A 25,219-nucleotide genomic window follows, 5' to 3' on the forward strand; every position below is an offset into this window, starting at 1 on the left:
GTTACCTGCTTCCTGTTAGAGAAACGAGCTAAATGGCCCCTTGCGTCTGTTCCAGCATTCGGCTAAAACACTGTTTGTCTGTATCTTAACTGCATCTACGCAAAAGGTGGTTCCATTCCCTTAACGTCAATCTATCAATCTCAATGTCAATTTTTACAAATTGAATCCACGACCTTAACAGATTTTTTTTTTTTTGCGAGTGCGTGCGATTAAAGCTTCGTGCAATTAGAAATGAGGCCTACCTCTCACTCTATTGTTATTTCCTTTCTCTCTAATATTCCTCTACCAGAGGGAACAGCTTCATCAGCCACTACATCAACTCTCTTGAACACTTAGAACACTGTCTAACCTTCTGTTCTCAAACAACCACCATGCATACTGAGTCTGTGCAACCTCCCTGATAACTGAAATATAGGCCCCAGCACCACACTGATAAATTGACACTCCAAGGCCAGGATATCCTTCATGAAGAAGACAATAAGCTCCCCTGTACCATTTGATGCCCATGAGGCTGCAATAATACAGTAGGGATATTTCAAAAAGTTAACGTTAGGCCAAAATGATGAGATATTCCTGCCACGTTATAAATCATCGGGTCAGTGACTGTACAGACACGGTACAGAAAGGACAGTGAAGTTAGTTTGTCAGAATGACCATGAGGATGGACAGACGAGGAGGGCTTATCTAACCTGGGCTTGCCCTTAAAGGAAAAGAATAGGTTGGGAGGTGATCTGATAACTGCTTTCGGGATTGTAAAGGGGGTAACACAAATAATATTGACGTGGAGGAGCCGGTTTCGAACTCGGTGGACCAAGTTAAAAATCACACAACACCAAGTTAGAGTCCAACAGGTTCATTTGGAAGCACTAGCTTTCAGAGCACTGCTCCTTCATCAGGTAGCTGTGGAGTACACTCACCTGATGAAGGAGCAGCACTCCGAAAGCTAGTGCTTCCAAATAAACCTGTTGGACTATAACCTGGTGTTGTGTGATCTTTAAACAAATAATATTGACCAGGATGGTAGAAGCTAAACTAGACAGACCATGTTCTACCTTTAATTTAGCAGCTCCAATGTTCTGGTGTGACGGTACAATAGATTTATAAAGAAGCAGCCAATCACCTCATCTGTGATCTGGTCAGCACAACGCTGCATCTCCTCCAGTTCCGACCTCATGTCCACGTTGCCATCCATGGCTCCTCCTGTGAGTCTGTCACGTCGCGTAGGAGCACGTGTAGTCACTCAAGGCACACAGGCCTTCAAGGATCTAGACAACAGAAAGCCATCATTTTAGAACAGTTATCATATTTAGAAGATTATTGAGTAAGAGACACCACTCAATTCATACTGTTATAGACCAAAACAAAACCCCTCAAAATATATCAAGGAGATAGCCTAGACCCTACTTTTTATTTATAGGCAAGTGTAAGGCGCTGTGTTCCAAATGTGACTCAATGGGTCCACTAAGGCTTGAAGCAGAACACACTTTATTCTTACAATACAGTTAAAATACAAACAATAAAGAATTAGAATAATTTGAACTCTGCTGAAGTACTTAATAAAATGATATATTATTTAACTACTAATCATCAACTGTTCCAATATAGCAGCATCACATAAACACACCCTTGGCAAAGGCAAATTCAGCAAAACAGATTTTCCTCATGTGCTGTCTCCTTTCCAATCCAGGAGAAGGGGACGCCAAAAGAATCGAGCAGCGGAGAGAAAGGTTAAGATCTTTTGCTGCAGCAGAGAGTGAGCTGTATCTATCAGTTTCCACAGGCAACTCCAGACCCCAACTGAAAGCAAAACTAAAATCCTGGCTCTGTGTAAGCCTGATGCACCCACTCAAGCTTCTTTCATCCAAAAACACTCAAGGGGTTAACACTCAGTGGGTAAACGCTCACCTGTTTACCCACTGCTCCTGAAGCAGGCATTCCATCATCACTGTGGCAACAACTCTCTGCGAGACAAACAGTACAAAACTAATCTCTCTTAAAGGCACAGTACCATTACAAGATTACTCTCGGCTGTAGGGAATTATCGTTATACATGATGAGACCACTAATAGAATACTTTGCAAAGTATTGGTCTACTCATGTAAATATATTGGAAGCAGTTCAGAGAAGATCTAATGGACTAATAAGGCAAAATACTGCAGATGCTGGAAATCTGAAATAAATATATGGATTGTTGGAGAAGCTCAGCAGGACTTGCAGCATCCGTGGAGAGAGAAACGGAGTTAATGCTTTGAGGCCAGTATGACTCTGAAGACAAGTCACACTGGACTTAAAATGTTAACTCTGTTACTCTCCCCACAGATGCTACCAGACCTGCTGAGTTTCTCCAGCATTCTCTATGGCTTGTAGCAGACGAAATCATGGAATGGGTGAGTTATCTGACATGGGAAGGGTGGACAGTCTGGGCTTTTACCTGCTGACGTTTAGAAGAGTAATTGACAACTTGACTGAAACCTGTAAGATCCTGAGGACGGTTGATGCTGGGATCTTGACTGTGTGGAAAGGAAACGGATATTTCTTCTTGTGGGAGAATCCAGAACGAAGTGTCTCCGTTTCCAAAGAAAAGGTTGTCCATTCAAAACAGAGAAGAGAAGAATGGCTTTTCTCTCAGATGCTGGTGAGTCTTTGGAACTCACTCCCTCAAATGCTGGTGGAAGCAGGGTCCTTAACGATTTGTAAGGGGAGGGGGAGTTTGATTCTTGATAAGTAAGGGACTGTTGGGGGCAGGCTAAAACCCTAGGTTAATCAGACCAGTCACAAGCTTACTGAATGGCAGAACCGGCTCAAAGGGCTAAATGGCCTACTCCAGCTCTGAATTTGAATGTTCTCATGTCCATCTTTGAGTCAGAACATCATTGGTTCAAGCCCTACTGGAGTCTGGCCCTTCAATGCAATACTGAGGGGGGCACCGTACAATTATAGGAGCTGGCTTTTAATGTGATGTTAATCTTATGGTTCTTCTACCCTCTCAGGTAAACATGGGCTGGAGAGTTCTCATACAGAAATACACACTATGGTTACAGCCTATTGTGTCCTTGTCAGTCTTCTTCAATAGCAACTTATTCTCCTCGTTCCTGCCTTTTCCCCTCAGCCGTGAAAAGGATCTTCAGGCGCTCATCCTATTCCAGACTAAGAGTTGCTATCGGACCTGCCTCCAACACATTCCCAGGCCGTATAATCCAGATCCGAATCACTCGCTGCGTAAAGAGGTGTTACTTCATGTCGCTGATGGTGCTTTTGCCAATCATCTTAAAGCTATCTCCATTAGTTCCAAATCCTTCTGGCAACAGAAATTTCTGTCTCCTACTCTGTCCGAACTGTTGATAGTTTTGAACACTTCAATCAAACCTCCTCTCAATCTTCTCAAAGGAAACATCCCCAGGTTCTCCAGTGTATTCACAAATCAAAGTCCCTCATCCCTGGAGCCTGGAACCCCTCATCCTCAGAATAGTTCTCATAAATCTTCCCTGGACCCTCTCTAAAGCCTTCACATCTATCCTGAAATTTGTTTTCTTCCATTTCCCTGATGTTTTGGCCAATATTCCACCCTCAACCAACAGAATTAAAACAGATAATCTCATCATTATTGCCCTTCGGTTTGTAGAAGCTTGCTTTGTACAAACTGATTGCTGTGCTCCCTACCAAACAGTGACAACAGGTCAAAGAACTACACTGACAATAAAATGTTTAGGAATTCCCTGGGCAATGAAAGATTTTTGCCTGATGACTGTTAAGTATGTAGCAACATTGAATGTACTTCTAAAGTGCTTTAATGGTTCTGAAGCACTTTGGGACATTTGCAGTGCTTTCTTATATAAATATCAATTCTCTCACGCATTGAGTGCTTTAGAAATCCCTCACTCAATAGAATTTCCTAACTGATCAATGACACTCATGTCAGACTGAAAACAATGTATTTCTGGCCACTGATGTGAGTATTCCATCAAGAAATGCAGCTCCAACAACACTCAAGCAGCTCAACACTATTCAGGACAAAGCAGTCCACTTGACTGGCACTATGTCCCCCATCTTAAACATTCACTCCCTTCATCACCAATTTGTTTCCTTGCTCAGTAGCAGCTGCGTGTCCTATTTACAAAACTCACTGCAGCAACTCACCGACACTCTTCCGATAGCACCTTCTGAACATATGACCTGCATTATCCAGAAGGACGTGGGCAGCAGATACATGGGAACACCATGTAAGTTGCAAGTTCCCCTCCAAGTAACTCACCAGCCTGACTTGCAAATACATTGCTGTTCCTTCACCGCCACTGGGTCAAAATCCTGCAACTCCCTTCCTAAGGGCTTTATGAATCAAAGTATAGCATGTGGACTGCAACAGTTCAAGAAGTTTATTTGAAAGTATAGGCATTTGGAGTGCTGCTCTTTCATCAGGTAAGTAGTGGGGCAGGTTCATAGGGCAAAAATTTTATAGTAACAGGTCAAAGTGTCGTACAATTGATGCAATGTATTGAACAAACCTAGATTTCTGTTAAATCTTTAATTACTTAGCATGGGGATGCAGATTTCAACTTACATATTCTGTGTCCTATGATCCTGCCCCACTACTTACCTGATGAAAGAGCAGCACTCCAAAAGCTTGTACTTTCAAATAAACCTGTTTGGCTATAACCTGAGATTTTTAACTTTGTCCATCTCAGTCCAACACTGGCACCTCCACATCATGGTTCAAGAAAGGGGTGGCATGATGGCTCAGTGGTTAGCACTGCTGCCTCACAGTGCTAGGAACTTGGGCTCGATTCCAGCCTCAGGTGACTGTCTGTGTGGAGTTTGCACATTCTCCCCGTGTCTGCGTGGGTTTCCTCCTGGTGCTCTGGTTTCCTTCCACAGTCCAAAGATGTGCAGGTTAGCTGAATTGGCCATGCTAAGTTGCCCATGTGTAGGTTTAATGCATTAGTCAGGGTAAATATAGGTGAGGGGAATGGGTCTGGGTGGGTTACTCTTCAGAGGGTCGGTGTAGACTTGTTGGACGAAAGGGCCTGTTTCCACGCTGGAGGGATTCTTAAAAAAGCCAGCTCACCACCACCTTCTCCAGAGACAATTAGGTATGGGCAATAAAGTCTGGTTTTGCCAGTGACACCCAGATCCCTTGAACAAATTTTTTAAAAATTCCTGACTATGTCAAGCGCAGCCATCTCTAACTGTTTCTGATTGAGATCTTTCTAACAGGAAGAACAGAATGCAACGCCTGAATAAAATCTGAGCTGAACGGGACAATCCAGAGTTTTTTGGGCCTTCTGAAATTCCTGAGAACAACTCACAAAGTCATTGTTTTCTTTTCGAACGAGGCAATTTTTCCACTGGGAGTGATGACATTTTTCACTGCAGTGGCACCCATAGCAAATACGGGGATACAATTTACTCTCTGGGCTGCTCATGTTTCTCTGTCTTATCTTGTTTTCAGTGACATAAAAGACCAAGCTCAAATTGGGAGACATTAACATTCAGTGTTTTCATGTGTTCGTTCTCACCTTGAAGCTCTGTGAAAATGAAGGGGACTGGGAAAGGCTGAGAAGCCACCGGCATGGCTCATCACAGACATTTTGTAAAATCGCTCACACAAGCTCTTCAATTAGATAGTTCATGCTATACGTGCTAGAAAAACACAACAGGTCTCTTCAGTGTCTGAAATGATTCGGAGGTGCCGCTGTTGGACTGGGGTCGACAAAGTTAAAAATCATACAACACCAGGTTATAGTCCAACAGGTTTAATTGGAAGCACTAGCTTTCGGAGTGACGCTCCTTCATCAGGTGGTTGTGGAGGATACAATTGTAAGACACAGAATTTATAGCAAAAGTTTACAGTGTGATGTAACTGAAATTATGGTCATTCATGGTCATTCTAACAGATGAAAGACGCAACAAATAATCAAGGTGTTTTTCAATATATAATTTCAGTTACATCACACTGTAAACTTTTGCTATAAATTCTGTGTCTTACAACTGTGCCCTCCACAACCACCCGATGAAGGAGCAGCGCTCCGAAAGCTAGTGCTTCCAATTAAACCTGTTGGACTATATCCTGGTGTTGTGTGATTTTTAACAGTGTGTGAAAGAGTAACAAAGAGCTTACCCATGATGTTAGTCCAATATCCTCTGGCAGGCTTGCTCTACACTTCTAGCCTTTTTCAAACATAAAGAGTCTATTTCCTTGCTCACTCAGCTATATTGTACTTAAATTGGTGCTGCTAAACCAGGAAGGAGATTTCATTACATTGACTTCAAATTTCTATGCTCTTCTAAATGCAGGATTAGTCCCAAAGGAGCTGGAAGATTGCAAATGTGGTGTGAGAAAGGGGCAGGGGATAACTCAGAAAACTATAGACAAATCAATAGATGGAGGCCATAATATAGGATATGATAAATATATACTTCACAAAAAGCTAATACCAGACGGTTAACATGGCTTTCTCAAGGATAGAGTAGAGTGTGTGTTGCTGGAAAAGCACAGCAGATCAGGCAGCATCTGAAGAGCAGGGAAATCAATGTTTCAGGCCAGAATTCCTGATGAAGGGCTCCGGCCCGAAACGTTGATTCTCCTGCTCCTCGGATGCCTGCTGTGCTTTTCCAGCACCACACTCTCGACTCTGATCTCCAGCATCTGCAGACCTCATTTCTTCCTTTCTCCAGGACAGGTCATGTCTGACAAATTTAATTGAGTTCTTTGACAAGTTGACACAGCAGATGAGAGTGGTGCTGTGGGAGATGTTGTATGTTTGGACTTGCAGAAAGCATTTGGTACAATGCCACATGGCAGGTTAGTTAGCAAATTAGAAATGTTTGGGAATGATAAATCTTTGGCAGCATGGATTCAAAAATCAGGAAACAGAGGGTAGATATAAATGGACATTTGTCAGATTGGAGACGTGTTGAAAGTGGTGTTCCCCAGGGATCGGTGTTGGGAGCCTTACTTTTTCTGATTTATATAAACAATTTGGAAATGGGTGTTGGAGGGCAAAATCTTTAAATTTGCAGATGATACTAAGCTAGGGAGGATAATGAATTGTGAGGATGATGCTGAGCAATGTCAGAGGGACAGTGACAAGATAGCCAAATGGAGAGACGTGTGGACAGATGAATTTTAAGGCACAGAAATGTGAGGTAATGCATTTTGGTTAAAGAAACACAGAGACAAGGCAGGCTTCATTGGACATCTTGTGACCCTTAGTTGCTGAAATACCAACTAGTGGAAGTAAAATATCCCTCTGTACCCTTTCAAAATTGCTCATAATTTTGAACACCTCAAAAAGATAATCTCTTCACCTTCTCTGATCAACGGAGAATAAACCCAATTTCATTCATCTTTCCTTGGATCATCGTTCTTGTAAATCCCTATGACCTGTCTCCAGGGTGACTACAGGAGCAGAGGGACCTCAGGGTTCATGTGCATGATTCTCTGAAGGTGACTAGACAAGTCGAAACAATTGTTAAGAAGGTTTATAGGATCCTTGAGTTTATAAATAGAGAGATAGCGTGTAGAAGGAAGGGTGTGATGCCACACCTCGACAAATCATTAAAGCCTTGGAGAGGGTGATAGATTAATTAATCTAGTCCCATTTGCCAGCATTTGGCTCATATCTCTCTAAACCTTCTTATTCATGCATCCATCTAGATGTCTTTTAAATGATGTAATTGTACCAGCCTCCACCACTTCCTCTCGCAACTCAGTCCATATATGCACCACTCTCTATGTGTAAATGTTCCCTCTTAGATCACTTTTAATTCTATTCCCTCTCACCCTAAACTTATGCCCTTTAATTCTGGACTCCCACTGGAGTCAACACTTGGGGGGAAAAGACTTTGCCTATTTACCCTATCCATGCCCCTCATGATTTTATAAACCTCTGTAAGGTCACTCCTCAGCCACCAACACTCCAGGGAAAACAGCCCCAGCCTATTCAGGCTCTCCCTATACCTCAAACCCTCCAACCCTGGTAATATCCTTGTAAATCTTTTCTGAACCCTTTCACATTTCAGAACATCCTTCCTATAGTAGGGAGATCAGAATTGCAAGCAGTATTCCAATAGTGGCTTGACCAATGTCCTGTATAGCTGCAACATGACCTCCCAATCCCTATACTCAATGCACTGACCAATACAGGGAAGTGTACCAAATGCCTTCTTTACCATTTCTCCCAACTCTTCCATGGCTGCTCACTGTTGTGGAGCACCTCGGAAGGCACAGCCTGAACTTCCCGTTTATCCCTGGAGAAAACGCAGGAGGATACCCATGGCAAGTCAGAGAGCAAAAGATCAAAAGCAGAATTGTGATCCATGATACTGAGTGCATTGAGCAGGGAGTGAGGAGTGAATTCCTACCTCACCTTCCTACAGGTGCCGGCAGCTGAAGAGCAAGAAGGTTTGAAACGGAGCAATTAATCAACTCAATGATCAGTAAAGCACACTGCCCAGCCCAGAAAGAGGCTCTGCAGCCAGGAGGTGAAAATGGAACTCCGTGCAAATGATGATGAGAAAGTAAAGTAACCAGCAATGGATGATCTCACACCAAATCCCCACATCACAGGTTTAAACAAAGTTACTCACCGAGGTGAGGGGTCATTAGTGTAAGAGTAGAAAAGACTCTACATTGGGAACTTCGAAGAGATTTTGGTGGGTGCGGTGGGACAGGGACATAGACACAGTGAGTGTGGCCAGCGTATCTGGGCCATCCCAAATCTTGTCCAGCATTAATGGCAGGACCACACAGTCTTAATCAAATGCACGTGGATCCACTGGCAGACCTCAGTTGGCAAGAGTGAGTCTTTAGCAACAGGAGAATAGCCAGCAGTCAGATGGGCATGTGGCGAGAGGGCATCTGGGCACAATCTGGGTTGAGTGGTATTGGGTAGAGCGGGGGGGGGGGCGGGAGCCATTTGGTGACACAAAGTAAAATCCCCAGAGGGTAGATCTTCCTGGGAATGGTGATGTTAATGGGGAGGAATGCACACGCTTATCCAGTATTCTCTGATGTGTTGTTACAAAACAAAGGAAGAACATCCCCAGCCTCTTTGATTACCCCAAATGACAGCCAAGTAGACTCCTTTAACAACCAGCACCTCAGTGTGGATTGATATACATTGGCTTGCATGAAGTACTCCTCAATTTTAACATTGTCTTGTGTTCATAACCTCATCCCTGCCATCACTGTAACTTTCTCCCGCCACCAGGCTCCAAGACTCATGTTTCTCTGATCCTGGTCTCTGCAACATTCCCCATTAGCTTCATCCCACCAATGATAGCTCTGCCTTCAGCTGCTGCAGCCCTCAGCTCAGGGGGGGGACTTCATAGAAACCCATACCACTCTAACAGGAACAGAGAAGGTGGATGCAGGAAGGATGTTGCCAGAACCAGTTGTCTTAATCGAAAGAGACAGGGCAAACCACTTAGAAATAAGATGCAGAGGAGTTCTGGCATTTACGTACTAATGAACCGAAAACTGCAACCCATCCTAAAAGATGAAAGACTTAACAATCCAGGATTGTTCAATATATATATCTGTATGATATTGTAATCTTTTGCTATAAGTTCTGTGTCTTATGATCTTATACTCCACCACAACCTGATGAAGGAGCAGCATTCCAATAGCTAGTGCTTCCAAATAAACCTGTTGGACTATAACCTGGTGTTGTGTGATTTTTAACTTTGTTCACCCAGAGAGTGCTGAGCCTGTGAAGTTTGCTACTACAGAAAGCAGTCAAGGACAAACCATTGTGTGATTTGCAAAGGAATTGGATATAGCACTTGGGACTAATGGGATCAAAGGATAAGGGGAAGTGGAAACGGGCTATTTGGTTGGATGATCAGCTTACTGTAATTGGAATCATGGGATCCTGACAATCAGGTTATATCCAGCGCTGTTACATTGCAAATACAAGTTCCTTCTGATTCATAGCTCAAGTTAGTCACGAAATGTACATTTTAATCAGAAATGAGAAAGCTGCAGTCTGAAGGTGTCTCGAAGGCAGCAGACATTCTACACCATCAGTGACTTACAGAGACCAAAGTGGGCAACAGGAAAAGACTCTCTCAGCACTCCAGCTGGTCACAGCCAGTTATGGTATCCATACTGACCCACCACATGATGGTGTGGGGAAAGGTGAAAATCTGGATAAAACTTCAGGTGGATATGGGCAGGAAACCACCTCAGAATGTGGGCTGGAAACCAACTTTGGGCGGCACGGTGGCTGAGTGCTTAGCACTGCTGCTACACACGGTCAGGGACCTGGGTTCAATGCCACCCTCAGGCGACCGTCTGTGTGGAGCTTGCACATTCTCCCCGTGTCTGCGGAGGTTTCCTCCAAGTGCTCTGGTTTCCTCCCACAGTCCGAAGATGTGCAGACTAGGTGAATTAGCCATGGGAAATTGTCCATGGGTGTCCAGGGATGTGCAGGCTAGGTGGATTGGCCATGGGAATTTGTGAGGAGAAAGTGAGGACTGCAGATGCTGGCGATCAGAGCTGAAAATGTGTTGCTGGAAAAGCACAGCAGGTCAGGCAGCATCCAGGGAACAGGATAATCGACGAACGTTCCTGAAGAAGGGCTTATGCCCGAAACGTCGATTATCCTGTTCCCTGGATGCTGCCTGACCTGCGGCGCTTTTCCAGCAACACATTTTCAGCATGGGAAATTGTCCCTGGGTGTCCAGGGATGTGCAGGCTAGGTGAATTGGCCATGGGAAATTGTCCCATAGTGTCCAGGGATGTGTAGGCTAGGTGGATTAGCCATGGGAAATTGTCCCATAGTGTCCAGGGATGTGCAGGCTAGGTGAATTGGCCATGGGAAATTGTCCCATAGTGTCCAGGGATGTGCAGGCTAGGTGGATTAGCCATGGGAAATTGTCCCATAGTGTCCAGGGATGTGCAGGCTAGGTGGATTAGCCATGGGAAATTGTCCCATAGTGTCCAGGGATGTGCAGGCTAGGTGGATTAGCCATGGGAAATTGTCCCATAGTGTCCAGGGATGTGCAGGCTAGGTGGATTAGCCATGGGAAATTGTCCCATAGTGTCCAGGGATGTGCAGGCTAGGTGGATTAGCCATGGGAAATTGTCCCTGGTTGTCCAGGGATGTGCAGGCTAGGTGGATTAGCCATGGGAAATTGTCCCATAGTGTCCAGGGATGTGCAGGCTAGGTGGATTAGCCATGGGAAATTGTCCCATAGTGTCCAGGGATGTGCAGGCTAGGTGGATTAGCCATGGGAAATTGTCCCTGGTTGTCCAGGGATGTGCAGGCTAGGTGGATTAGCCATGGGAAATTGTCCCATAGTGTCCAGGGATGTGCAGGCTAGGTGGATTAGCCATGGGAAATTGTCCCATAGTGTCCAGGGATGTGCAGGCTAGGTGGATTAGCCATGGGAAATTGTCCCATAGTGTCCAGGGATGTGCAGGCTCGGTGGATTAGCCATGGGGAATTGTCCCATAGTGTCCAGGGATGGCCATGGGAAATGCAAAATTGCAGGGATAGGGTAGGGGCTGGGATTGGGTCTAGGTGGGATGGTCTTCGAAGAGTTGGTGTGAATCAGTTTTTCAGAAGCCCAGGTTAATGTTCTGGGTTACAGGTTCAAGTCCAAGAACAGCCGCTGGTTAAATTCAAATTGTGTTAACTAATTGAAATTGAAACCCTGCCTCAGGAATGGTGGCCATTATGGTAAAAGCCCACCTAGTTCAATGGGCTCCTTTAGGAAAGGCAATTGACTCTTAACTGCCCCCTGGCTCAGCAAACCTTCCAGCTCAAGGGCAATTAGGGATTAACAATAAATGCTGGCTTTGCCAGTGATTCCCACATCTAATGTTAAAATAACAAAACTCTTGCTTTCAGTTCTAGGAGACAGTAAGGACCCCAGATTCTGGAAGCCAGAGTCAGTAGGTGTAGAGCTGGAAAAGCACAGCAGCTCAGAAAGCATCCGAGGAGCAGGAAAGTCAGGCCGAAGGATTCCCACCCGAAACATTGACTTTCCTGCTCCTCGGATGGTGTCTGACCAGCTGTGCTTCTCCACATCTACTGACTCTGCACACAGTTCTGTTTATTGAAGCTAATGGCAAATGTTTGTCTGATTTAATCAGCACGTAATGATGTCAGACTCAAGAGAACAATCATTACCCACCGCAATCTCTGTAACCACAGACCATCTGACCCCTTGGCCGAAAGATCATTTACAAGGGGGTATAGTTTTAGGGTAAGAGGCAGTTGATTCAGAGGGGATTCGGGTAGAAACTTTCTCATTCAGCAGGTGGTAGGAAGCTGAACCACATTACCTGGGAAGGTAGCAGAGGCCAGCAACCCTACCACCTTTCAAACAATGTTTGGATGTGCGCTTTCAAATATCATTTAAGGTAGTGGGACAAATACAGGAAATTGGGATTTGCACGCCTTTAGAGGTAGTTATGTCGGGCCTTGTCTGAATCTATGAACCACCAGCTCTGGAAATTAGAATACGACCACTCTGTCAAAACTATTGAGTCAGGTTACTTTGCGAGGTGTTTGGTAGATTCACACTTGACAGCTCTCAACACATTCAGACTCAAGAAGCATGCACTCAGTTTGCTGCCTTCCAAATATCTCATTGAGATCTTGTATCAACCGAGAGTGGCCCAATTTAATGTCTCGTCCAAAAGATGGCACCTCTGACTGTGTCGCACTCCCTCGGTACTGCACTGAAACCTTAGGCATGGATTGTGTGGCCAAAATGCAGCACTGGGACTTTTAACCCATAAGGACGGACAGTCTTCCGAAGCTCACACGTTCGGTTCAATTAAAAGGAGAGTCGTGCAGGCGGTGGCGATCTGAAATAAAAACAGAAAATGCTGAAGAAACTCAGCAGGGCTGACAGCACCTGCAGAGAAACAGAGTGCAGTCTGACCCTTCTCCACAGCTTTAATGTTGTTGACAGGGAGCAGGAGAAATGGGTGAGGGTGCCCAGGGCCAATGACAAAAGGAATGTTAATGGTGCTAGGAGCGATATAGATGCAGAATAGGTGTTAATGAGTCCTGAAGAAGCCACATCAGACTTCAAACGTTAACTCTGTTTTGCTCTCCACAGATGCTGCCAGACCTGCTGAGATTCCCCAGCATTTTCTGTTTTTATTTCAGCCCTCCAGGATCCACAGTAGTTTGTTTCTCCTTATGTAAGCATTAAAGATAATTGTAGGTAGCAGAAAAATAGGTCAGCTCTGCTGAGAGCAAATCAATGCAAACAAGACACTGGGTGGGGGGGGGGGGGTAATCAAAACGAGACAGTGTTTACGCTTTGATCTTGCCGAACTCAAACCTTGAGTGCTGACGGCAATAAAGGGCCTAAGCAGGGAGTGAGGGGCTGGTTCACGAGCACATTCAGTTCACTGACTGGGGGACGTGGAAATGGTCGTCAGTAAGACAGCAAACAGGATCTTTTCTCTCCAAAAGAAAATGTTCAGAAAATATCATTCGAGAGATCTGGGCTCAGAACTCACATGAGGGGGCATAACTACGAATTGAGGGATGTTAGATTTAAGACAGATGTTAGAGGCAAACTCTTTGCTCAAAGGGCGTGGAATGCCCTACCTGCTAATGTCGCCACATTAGGGAGATTTAAACAATCCTTGGATAAGCACAAGATGGGATAGTGTAGGGGGACGAGCTGAGAATAGTTCACAGGTCGGCGCAACATTGAGGGCCGAAGGGCCTGTTCTGCGCTGTATTGTTCTATGTTCTATTACAGTCATATCCATGCTCCTATCCCAGTCCAGACCGGGAGAAAACGTGCATCGCCCCACAAGGCAAGGTGATAGCAACTAAGACAATCTCACTTCGACTGACTGGAAGATCAAATTGTAGTTGAAGGGGAGGAGTAGGTGATGAAATCAACCTGCAACTCTGGATGATCGAGTCGACTTCAGGGAACTGCAGGACAATGTCTCACTGCCTGCACCGTTTTTTAACTGCATGATCAAGTGCCACGGCCTTCGGCACACAGACTGAATTAGCACGTCGCTGCTTGTGAGAGCTTGCTGTGGGAAAGCTAGCTGCTGTATTTTGGAAATTGCAACCATGACACAGCTCAGTACCATCTGAAAACCTGCGTGCCCATATTGTGCCACACTGGCTGGGCTGCCGCGATATCATGCCAATGTCTGTCCCAATGACTGTTTGACTGTAGAAACGTCACAACATAACTGAAGCTGGTCTTCAACTTTTGTCTAAAGGTAGCAAAGTGAATTAAAATCCACACATCTCCCACCATACCAGGTTATACCAAACGCTCTCCTGCTTGCATGCCTATACTTGCAAAGCTGTGAACAAAACACATGAGGAAAACATTCTTATTTGAATTGCTGAGCACCTGCCACAGATTGTTATAATATGGGTAAGGGTAGCCTTAGACTACAGGAGTATGTAGACACGCTGGTCAAATGGGCTGATCAGTAGCAAATGGAATTCACTCCATAAATAAAGGAGGTCATAGGCTCATACCGCACATCAGATCTCCAGCACCCACCTTTGGTCCAACTTGTCCGCTCTGACAGACATCACAATCTGACCGAGTCCCATTTTCCAGCACCTGCCCCATCTCCCTCCAAATCCTTCCTATTCATATACCCATCCAGATGCCTTTTAAATGCTGTAATTGCATCCGGTTGCACCACTTCCTCTGGCAGCTCATTCCATACACACACACACCACTGAAAAAATGTTGCCCCTTTGGTCCGTTTAAATCTTTCCCCTCTCACCCTAAACCTATGTTTTGAAACCCCCCCCCCACAACTAGGAAAAAGGACCTGGCTACTCATCCTCTCCTTGCTCCTCATGATTTTTTAAACCTCTTTATCCTCTGCTCGGGGGAAAAAGCCCCAGCCTATTCAACCTGTTTCTAAAGCTCAAACCCTCCAGGGGGTCCTGGCTACATCTTTGTAAACTGTCTCAAGTTTAACAACATCCTTCCTATAGAAGGGCTACCAGAATTGTAGTCAGTACTCCAAAAGTGGCCTCACCAATGTCCTGTACAATCGCAACATGACATCCCAACACTTATACTCAATGTTATGATCAATGAAGGCAAGTGTGCCAAATGTCTTCGTCACCTCTCTTGGTCAGAGACAAAAAAAACTGCAGATGTTGGAATCCAAGGTAGACAGGCAGGAGGCTGGGGGATCACAGCAAGGCAGGCAGCATCAGGAGGGAGAGGGAACACAGCAAGGCAGGCAGCATCAGGAGGGAGAGGGAACACAGCAAGGCAGGCCGCATCAGGAGGAAGAGGGAACACAGCAAGGCAGGCAGCATCAGGAGGGAGAGGGAACACAGCAAGGCAGGCAACATCAGGAGGGAGAGGGAACACAGCAAGGCAGGCCGCATCAGGAGGAAGAGGGAACACAGCAAGGCAGGCCGCATCAGGAGGGAGAGGGAACACAGCAAGGCAGGCAACATCAGGAGGGAGAGGGAACACAGCAAGGCAGGCCGCATCAGGAGGGAGAGGGAACACAGCAAGCCAGGCAACATCAGGAGGGAGAGGGAACACAGCAAGGCAGGCAACATCAGGAGGGAGAGGGAACACAGCAAGGCAGGCCGCATCAGGAGGAAGAGGGAACACAGCAAGGCAGGCCGCATCAGGAGGGAGAGGGAACACAGCAAGGCAGGCCGCATCAGGAGGCTGGGGGAACACAGCAAGGCAGGCAGCATCAGGAGGGAGAGGGAACACAGCAAGGCAGGCAGCATCAGGAGGGAGAGGGAACACAGCAAGGCAGACTGCATCAGGAGGCTGGGGGAACACAGCAAGGCAGGCAGCATCAGGAGGCTGGGGGAACACAGCAAGGCAGGCAGCATCAGGAGGGAGAGGGAACACAGCAAGGCAGGCAGCATCAGGAGGAAGAGGGAACACAGCAAGGCAGGCCGCATCAGGAGGGAGAGGGAACACAGCAAGGCAGACTGCATCAGGAGGCTGGGGGAACACAGCAAGGCAGGCAGCATCAGGAGGCTGGGGGAACACAGCAAGGCAGGCAGCATCAGGAGGGAGAGGGAACACAGCAAGGCAGGCAGCATCAGGAGGGAGAGGGAACACAGCAAGGCAGGCCGCATCAGGAGGGAGAGGGAACACAGCAAGGCAGGCAGCATCAGGAGGGAGAGGGAACACAGCAAGCCAGGCAACATCAGGAGGGAGAGGGAACACAGCAAGGCAGGCCGCATCAGGAGGAAGAGGGAACACAGCAAGGCAGGCCGCATCAGGAGGGAGAGGGAACACAGCAAGGCAGGCCGCATCAGGAGGCTGGGGGAACACAGCAAGGCAGGCAGCATCAGGAGGCTGGGGGATCACAGCAAGGCAGGCAGCATCAGGAGGCTGGGGGAACACAGCAAGGCAGGCAGGATCAGGAGGCTGGGGGAACACAGCAAGGCAGGCAGCATCAGGAGGCTGGGGGAACACAGCAAGGCAGGCAGCATCAGGAGGGAGAGGGACACAGCAAGGCAGGCAGTATCAGGAGGGAGAGGGACACAGCAAGGCAGGCAGCATTAGGAGGGAGAGGGACACAGCAAGGCAGGCAGCATCAGGAGGGAGAGGGAACACAGCATGGCAGGCAGCATCAGGAGGGAGAGGGAACACAGCAAAGCAGGCAGCATCAGGAGGCTGGGTGAACACAGCAAGGCAGGCAGCATCAGGAGGGAGAGGGAACACAGCAAGTCAGGCAGCATCAGGAGGGAGAGGGACACAGCAAGGCAGGCAGCATCAGGAGGGAGAGGGAACACAGCAAGGCAGGCAGCATCAGGAGGCTGGGGGAACACAGCAAGGCAGGCAGCATCAGGAAGCTGGGGGAACACAGCAAGGCAGGCAGCATCAGGAGGCTGGGGGAACACAGCAAGGCAGGCAGCATCAGGAGGCTGAGAGAACACAGCAAGCCAGGCAGCATCAGGAGGTGGAGAAGTCAATGTTTCAGGTGCCAGACGTGAAGAAGGGTTATACCTGAAACGTCAAACTCTCCACCTCCTGATGCTGCCTGGCTTGCTGTGTTCCCCCAGCCTCCTGCCTGTCTACCTTCCTCACCACTCTATCTGTGACTCCACTTTCAAGAAACTATGCACCTGCCCCCCAGGTCTCTCTGTTTGGCAACACTCCCCAGGACTCTACCATTTGCTGTATGAGTCCTGCCCTGGGTTGCGTTACCAAAATGCAACACCTCACATTAACCTAAATTAAACTCCATCTGATCAAACAAGGACAAACAAGGCAAGGGAATACATGATGAACAGTAGGATTCTGGCAAACACTAAGGCTCAGAGGGACTTTGGTGTGGTGTGTATGTGTCCACCAGACCCATAAGGTAGCAGGACTGGTGGATAAAGTGATTAAGAAAGCATCTGATATACTTGCCTTTATTAGTCAAGGCATTAGTTTAAGAGCAAGGAGGTTATGCTAGAACTCACAGCTAGAGTATGATGTGCAGTTCTGGAATCTCCATTACAGGAAGAATGTGATTAAACTGGAGAGGTTGCAGAGGAGATTTACCAGGGTGTTGCCTGGGATGTAGAGCTTTTAGTTATGATGAGAGATTAGGCAGTCTGGGGCTGCTTCCCTTGGAGCACAGGATAACGGGGGGGGGGGGGGGTGGAGGTGGGAGCCTGAACAAAATGTATAAAATTATGAAGAGGAGACAGGAAGATGGTGCGATCAATGACCAAAGGGTGATAGGGTTAACAGAATCAGAACTCACTGGAAAAACTGAGCAGGGCTGGCAGCATCAGGGGAGAAACCCGAGTTTCTGTTTTGGGTGCAGTGACCTTTCTTCGGAAATCAGTGATTGTTCTGAAATGTTAACTCTGCTTTCTCTTCACAGACCCTGCCAGAACTAATCAGGTTTCCCCAGCAATGTCTGTTTCCCAGCATCCACAGTCCGATGGCTTTTGTCAAAGACTGAAGGTAGATTTCTCTTCCTTTACTCCACCATTGGTGATCATGCCGTTTGCTGAGTAGGCCATAACTTATGAATCTAGGAGAGAGTGAAGACTGCAGATGCCGGAGACTATCGAGAGAGTGTGGCGCTGGGAAAGCACAGCAAATCAGGCAGCATCTGAGGAGCAGGAGAATCAACGTTTCATTCATCATTTCCTGAAGAAGGGCTTATGCCTGAAACGTCGATTCTCCTGCTACTCAGATGCTGCCTGACCTGCTGTGCTTTTCCAGCATCACATTCTCGATAAGTTACGAAACTCCTTTCCTATACCCATCCTCTCTCTTCTCCTTTGATTTAAAAGCTACTTCCTCGACCCAGATTTAAGTCACCAGGGCTATAATCTCCTTAGCTCATTGTGAAATCTAACCTCATAACCGACCCAGAGAAGCCTTTGCGACCTATGACCATGTTTAAGCTGGTATGTGAGTGAGGGTGGGGTTTCATCTAGAGCACCAAAATCTGGAGGGTAGTTATATCAGTTTCGGAACAGTGCTCCCCCCCACCCCACACACACTCAGTGTCACCCCCCGATAGTGCACAGGGATCAGTAAACCTGACAGGGACAATGTGCGGCAATACGCAGCAGCTCAGGACGTGTATCCTTCCGACCCGTGCTGCTGCTGCTAACAGGGATTCACAGTCCGCGGTCCCAGCCCCCAGCTCAGCTGTCTGAAGCTTCCTCCATCTTTGAAACATCTCCAAGGTCTTCATTTGGACCCTGCTAGCTGGCTTGGATGGCCAAGCAAAATGTAACACCTCATATCTATCTAACTTAAACTCCATCTGCTGGTCCTCCGCCCAGCTGATCATTCCTTACACGGGGAAGCATTTAATAGGCTGCAGTCTCCCCAAGGTTCAATTCCCAGTCTGGAGTTGTCAGAATGGAATCCAAACTGACATTGTAATAACAGAGTGATGGCTGCTCTGTAAATGTAAGTCTGTCTTCCCAACTGACGAGGCTGTCTCAGTTGGGACTTGCTTCCCCTGGAGCTGAGGGGTGACCTTATAGAAGTTTATTAAATTGGCCATGCTAAATTGCTCATACTGTTAGGTGCATTAGTCAGAGGGAAATGGGTCTGGGTGGGTTACCCTTCGGAGGGTCGGTGTGGACTGGATGGGCTGAAGGGCCTGTTTCCACATTGTAGGGAATCTAATCTAATCTAAACAGATGGAGAGCAAGGGGGTACACATCAAAAGTGATTCATGGATGGAAGAGATGTGATGTGAGAAGGAACATTTTGGGGCAGCACGGTGGCTCAGTGGTTAGCACTGCTGCATCACAGCACCAGGGTCCCAGGTTCAATTCCAGCCTTGGGTGACTGTCTGTGTGGAGTTTGCACATTCTCCCCGTGTCTGCGTGGGTTTCCTCCCACAGTCCAAAGATGTGCAGGTTAGGTGAATTGACCATGCTAAATTGCCCGTAGTGTTAGGTGCATTAGCCAGAGGGAAATGAGTCTGGGTGGGTTACTCTACGGAGGGTTGGTGTGGACTGGTTGGGCTGAAGGGCCTGTTTCCATACTGTAGGGAATCTAATCTAATCTAATCTAAATCATGAGGAGCATGGATAGGGTAAATAGCCAAGGTTATTTCCCTAAGGTAGGTGACTTTACTGACTATGTCACTACTCCTAGTGATCACCGCAGTCTGTCCCCCTATGGGGCAGCAATCAATCTCAGTCCTATTACTTTCCTCAGGTTTGACAGCTCTGAGAGACTGTCTAATCCAAATCTTCATTGCATTGCATGGCAATTTATTCACAGCTCCACTGACAGGAGACTGTTTCAAAATTCATTGTACCTGCTCCTACAGAACTGCTGTGTCTATTTTAGGAGAAAATCATTGGCTGAAGAGATATCATCAGGTTTGACTGCATTCAATAGAATTTACTATGAAATAGATGTAGCAATCCTTGTTCTTACAGATCCACAAAGCCATGGACAAAGTTTAAATCCCAGTTCCTCATAACTGAAGTAAATTTTCACAGAGCTAACTCAAGCAGCAAAACTACAGATGGTCTGTCCCTCTACCAAATGGATGGCAGGAAGCCGAGAAGTCAGCTCAGCATCACCTTCCTGAGGGGCAATTAGGGATGGGCAATAAATGCTGGCCCAGTCAACGATATCCACACCCTATGAACAAATCAAGAGAAATGTAAACATCCAGAGATGGACAGCCTCAAGCAACCACAAAAACATGAATATTAGGAGGAAGACTAGGCCATTAGCTTTCTCCCCCATTTTCTTCGATCATAATTAATCCGAGCGTGGACTTAACTCGACGTTCCTGTATGCCTTGACTCTGTTGCAGGCCAAAGATCTGTCTCACTCCATCTTGAAGGTACTCAATAACTGCACTGCTCTCTGGCACAGAGAATTCCAAAGGTTAAAGGCACTCTGACAGGAGAAATTCCTTCCCATTTCTATCTTAAATAGGGGAAGCCCTTATTTTGAAACTGCACTCGATTTCTGGACTCTCCCTCTAAAGGAAGTATAAACTCAGTATCTATCCTGGCAAGACACTTCAGAATTTTTCAATAATACCCCTTTGGCTACCTCCTGGTGCATCGGCCTGGTTCCGTTTAAGGCCCACCCTCCCTGGAACCAATACTCGATGTCTGGCCATTTTTTCCGGAAATGGTTTTGTGGAGAAAGTGCCAACAACCTGGGAGCAACCTTTCAGGCCATTCATTCATAAAACCCGGTCAGACATTTTAAATCCTCTCGTGTGGTTAATTAGTTGTACAGACAGACAAATCTCTATTCAGTAAATACATCAAAGGCAGCCTTTCATGGCCTCTGAAGAATTGTCCATCAAAATGTGAACTCAGGCTCCCTACCGAAGTTAGTGGTTTTGAAGCTTTTGATATACAGCCAAGCATTCACAATGGGCTCAGCTGAACTATCAATCATAGAAAAATGTCATAAGAAGTAATAGCTTTTTTTTCCCTAAGCTGCCAACCAATGCACTCCAGCTAAGGGTGGCATTTTTCTTACTCGAACTGAAAACTGCAGACATTTTATTTCTAATTTTAAAGGGCTGAGGATTTACATAACTTCACTGAAATAGCTATGACATTTAAACAGACTTTATATGTCCTTCAAGAGTATGTTTCCATGCTGGACATTTCTATGACTCTATTCATGTCTCTTCCACAAATTTGTGATGCTAATGCTAGTTAAAGTCTTTAGAACAATGGAAGAGGGTCCTTTTGAATTCAAAACTAATGTCAAATGGCACTGTTGTGATCAGATTTCTCACCTGTGGGACTTACTCTGTATCCACCTCTCCCATCAGAGGCAAATGGGGTCGGCTGGAAATGGGTTGGAGAGTTCTATTCAACAATTTTTAGCTGGGTCCAACCCACCCTTTTAAAATTCCTCCAGACAATGATAATCCAGGCCTTGTGCTCTCCTACCCATCAATGCATCATCAACAAATATGGCTACAATACACTGAGTCTGTTCATTCAAGTTATTAATACAGATTGCGAACAGTTGAGGCTCCAGTACTAATCCCTGAGGCACTGTACAAGTTATCATTATCATCATAAAAATGACCCATTTAGTCCTGACTCACTGTTTCCTGTTAGTTAGCTAGCCCTCTATCAATATTACTACATCACCCCCAACACCACAGGCTCTTATCTTGTTCAGTAACTTTTAATGCAGCACCTCCTTATCCAATACCTCTTGAAAAGCTACATACACTCCATCTCCCAGTTCCCCTTCATCAACCCTGCTTGTTACAAACTTGAGGAACTCTAAAATGGCTATCACACATGATTTCCCTTTCATAATACCAAGAACCAATCCCAGAAGAGAGACACACAAAAAGAGGCTGTGCAGCCATTCAATCTATGCCACTTCTTATGAAGGACAATCCACTTGCTGGCTCTTTTGTCATGTCCCTGAATTATGTTTCGATCAAGTATTTATTAAATTGCCTTTTAGAGGTGACGATGAACCTGTATCTACTGACCTAAACCATACGCACTTACTGCCTGGTGCCCTCTGATTTACCAACTCGCCAGCCACTGGAAACAGGTTACCTTTATTTGCAGAGCCAAGACCCTTCAGGATTTTAAACACCAATATCAAGTCTCATCTTAGAACTACGAGACTAGCCCAGATTTTCCACCAGTATGTTCCATCTTCGCTGGAACTAATCTACTGACCTCAGTGTGTAACACTGTAACCCATCATCACTGGAACTATTTGTACTGACCTCAGTGTGTAACACTGTAACCCATCATCACTGGAACTAATCTACGGACCTCAGTGTGTAACACTGTAACCCATCATCGCTGGAACTAATCTAATGACCTCAGTGTGTAACACTGTAACCCATCATCACTGGAACTAATCTACTGACCTCAGTGTGTAACACTGTAACCCATCATCACTGGAACTATTTTCCTGACCTCAGTGTGTAACACTGTAACCCATCATCACTGGAACTATTTGTACTGACCTCAGTGTGTAACACTGTAACCCATCATCACTGGAACTAATCTACTGACCTCAGTGTGTAACACTGTAACTGGTCATGACTGGAACTAATCTACTGACCTCAGTGTGTAACACTGTAACCTGTCACCACTGGAACTATTTTACTGACCTCAGTGTGTAACACTGTAACCCGTCATCACTGGGACTATTCGACTGACCTCAGTGTGTAACACTGTAACCCACCATCACTGGAACTATTTTACTGACCTCAGTGTGTAACACTGTAACCCATCATCACTGGAACTATTTTACTGACCTCAGTGTGTAACACTGTAACCCGTCATCACTGGGACTATTCGACTGACCTCAGTGTGTAACACTGTAACCCACCATCACTGGAACTATTTTACTGACCTCAGTGTGTAACACTGTAACCCATCATCACTGGAACTATTTTACTGACCTCAGTGTGTAACACTGTAACCCGTCATCACTGGGACTATTCGACTGACCTCAGTGTGTAACACTGTAACCCACCATCACTGGAACTATTTTACTGACCTCAGTGTGTAACACTGTAACCCATCATCACTGGAACTATTTTACTGACCTCAGTGTGTAACACTGTAACCCGTCATCACTGGGACTATTCGACTGACCTCAGTGTGTAACACTGTAACCCACCATCACTGGAACTATTTTACTGACCTCAGTGTGTAACACTGTAACCCATCATCACTGGAACTATTTTACTGACCTCAGTGTGGAACACTGTAACCCGTCATCACTGGGACTATTCGACTGACCTCAGTGTGTAACACTGTAACCCACCATCACTGGAACTATTTTACTGACCTCAGTGTGTAACACTGTAACCCATCATCACTGGAACTAATCTACTGACCTCAGTGTGTAACACTGTAACCCATCATCGCTGGAACTAATCTACTGACCTCAGTGTGTAACACTGTAACCCATCATCACTGAAACTATTTGTACTGACCTCAGTGTGTAACACTGTAACCCATCATCGCTGAAACTATTTGTACTGACCTCAGTGTGTAACACTGTAACCCATCATCACTGGAACTATTTGTACTGACCTCAGTGTGTAACACTGTAACCCATCATGGCTGGAACTATTTGTACTGACCTCAGTGTGTAACACTGTAACCCATCATCGCTGGAACTAATCTACTGACCTCAGTGTGTAACACTGTAACCCACCATCACTGGAACTATTTTACTGACCTCAGTGTGTAACACTGTAACCCATCATCACTGGAACTAATCTACTGACCTCAGTGTGTAACACTGTAACCCATCATCGCTGGAACTAATCTACTGACCTCAGTGTGTAACACTGTAACCCATCATCGCTGAAACCATTTGTACTGACCTCAGTATGTAACACTGTAACCCGTCATCACTGGAACTAATCTACTGACCTCAGTGTGTAACACTGTAACCCATCATCACTGGAACTATTTTACTGACCTCAGTGTGTAACACTGTAACCCATCATCGCTGGAACTAATCTACTGACCTCAGTGTGTAACACTGTAACCCATCATCGCTGGAACTATTTTACTGACCTCAGTGTGTAACACTGTAACCCATCATCACTGGAACTAATCTAATGACCTCAGTGTGTAACACTGTAACCCATCATCACTGGAACTAATCTACTGACCTCAGTGTGTAACACTGTAACCCATCATCACTGGAACTAATCTACTGTCCTCAGTGTGTAACACTGTAACCCATCATCGCTGGAACTATTTTACTGACCTCAGTGTGTAACACTGTAACCCATCATCACTGGAACTAATCTAATGACCTCAGTGTGTAACACTGTAACCCACCATCACTGGAACTAATCTACTGACCTCAGTGTGTAACACTGTAACCCATCATCACTGGAACTATTTGTACTGACCTCAGTGTGTAACAGTGTAACCCATCATCGCTGGAACTAATCTAATGACCTCAGTGTGTAACACTGTAACCCATCATTGCTGGAACTATTTGTACTGACCTCAGTGTGTAACACTGTAACCCATCATCGCTGGAACTAATCTAATGACCTCAGTGTGTAACACTGTAACCCATCATCGCTGGAACTAATCTACTGACCTCAGTGTGTAACACTGTAACCCATCCTCACTGGAACTATTTGTACTGACCTCAGTGTGTAACACTGTAACCCATCATCACTGGAACTAATCTACTGACCTCAGTGTGTAACACTGTAACCCATCATCGCTGAAACTATTTGTACTGACCTCAGTGTGTAACACTGTAACCCATCATCGCTGGAACTAATCTACTGACCTCAGTGTGTAACACTGTAACCCATCATCACTGGAACTATTTGTACTGACCTCAGTGTGTAACACTGTAACCCATCATCACTGGAACTAATCTAATGACCTCAGTGTGTAACACTGTAACCCATCATCGCTGGAACTAATCTACTGACCTCAGTGTGTAACACGGTAACCCATCATCACTGGAACTATTTTACTGACCTCAGTGTGTAACACTGTAACCCATCATCACTGAAACTATTTGTACTGACCTCAGTGTGTAACACTGTAACCCATCATCACTGGAACTATTTGTACTGACCTCAGTGTGTAACACTGTAACCCATCATCACTGGAACTAATCTACTGACCTCAGTGTGTAACACTGTAACCCATCATCGCTGGAACTAATCTACTGACCTCAGTGTGTAACACTGTAACCCATCATCACTGGAACTATTTTACTGACCTCATGTGTAACACTGTAACCCATCATCACTGGAACTATTTTA

General features: G+C 45.9%; 1 protein-coding gene across 5 annotated transcripts in view; it reads right to left on the reverse strand.

Annotated features, from left to right (window-relative positions):
• The window catches only part of LOC122546431 (synaptosomal-associated protein 25-like), a 225,416-nt gene that overhangs the window by 182,898 nt on the left and 17,299 nt on the right, over positions 1-25,219 (reverse strand). For all 5 annotated transcript variants that reach the window (XM_087983898.1, XM_087983895.1, XM_087983894.1 and 2 more), the window contains one exon: positions 1,121-1,265. In XM_087983898.1, coding sequence (XP_087840024.1) covers positions 1,121-1,192 — 72 coding nt within the window. In that variant the 5' untranslated portion in view covers positions 1,193-1,265. The remainder of the gene's footprint in view (positions 1-1,120; positions 1,266-25,219) is intronic.

The sequence above is a fragment of the Chiloscyllium plagiosum genome, unplaced genomic scaffold (genome assembly GCF_037043375.1).
Source record: "Chiloscyllium plagiosum isolate Xiang-an unplaced genomic scaffold, Cpla_swu_hap1 HiC_scaffold_47, whole genome shotgun sequence".
In the NCBI taxonomy this organism is placed as follows: domain Eukaryota; kingdom Metazoa; phylum Chordata; class Chondrichthyes; order Orectolobiformes; family Hemiscylliidae; genus Chiloscyllium; species Chiloscyllium plagiosum.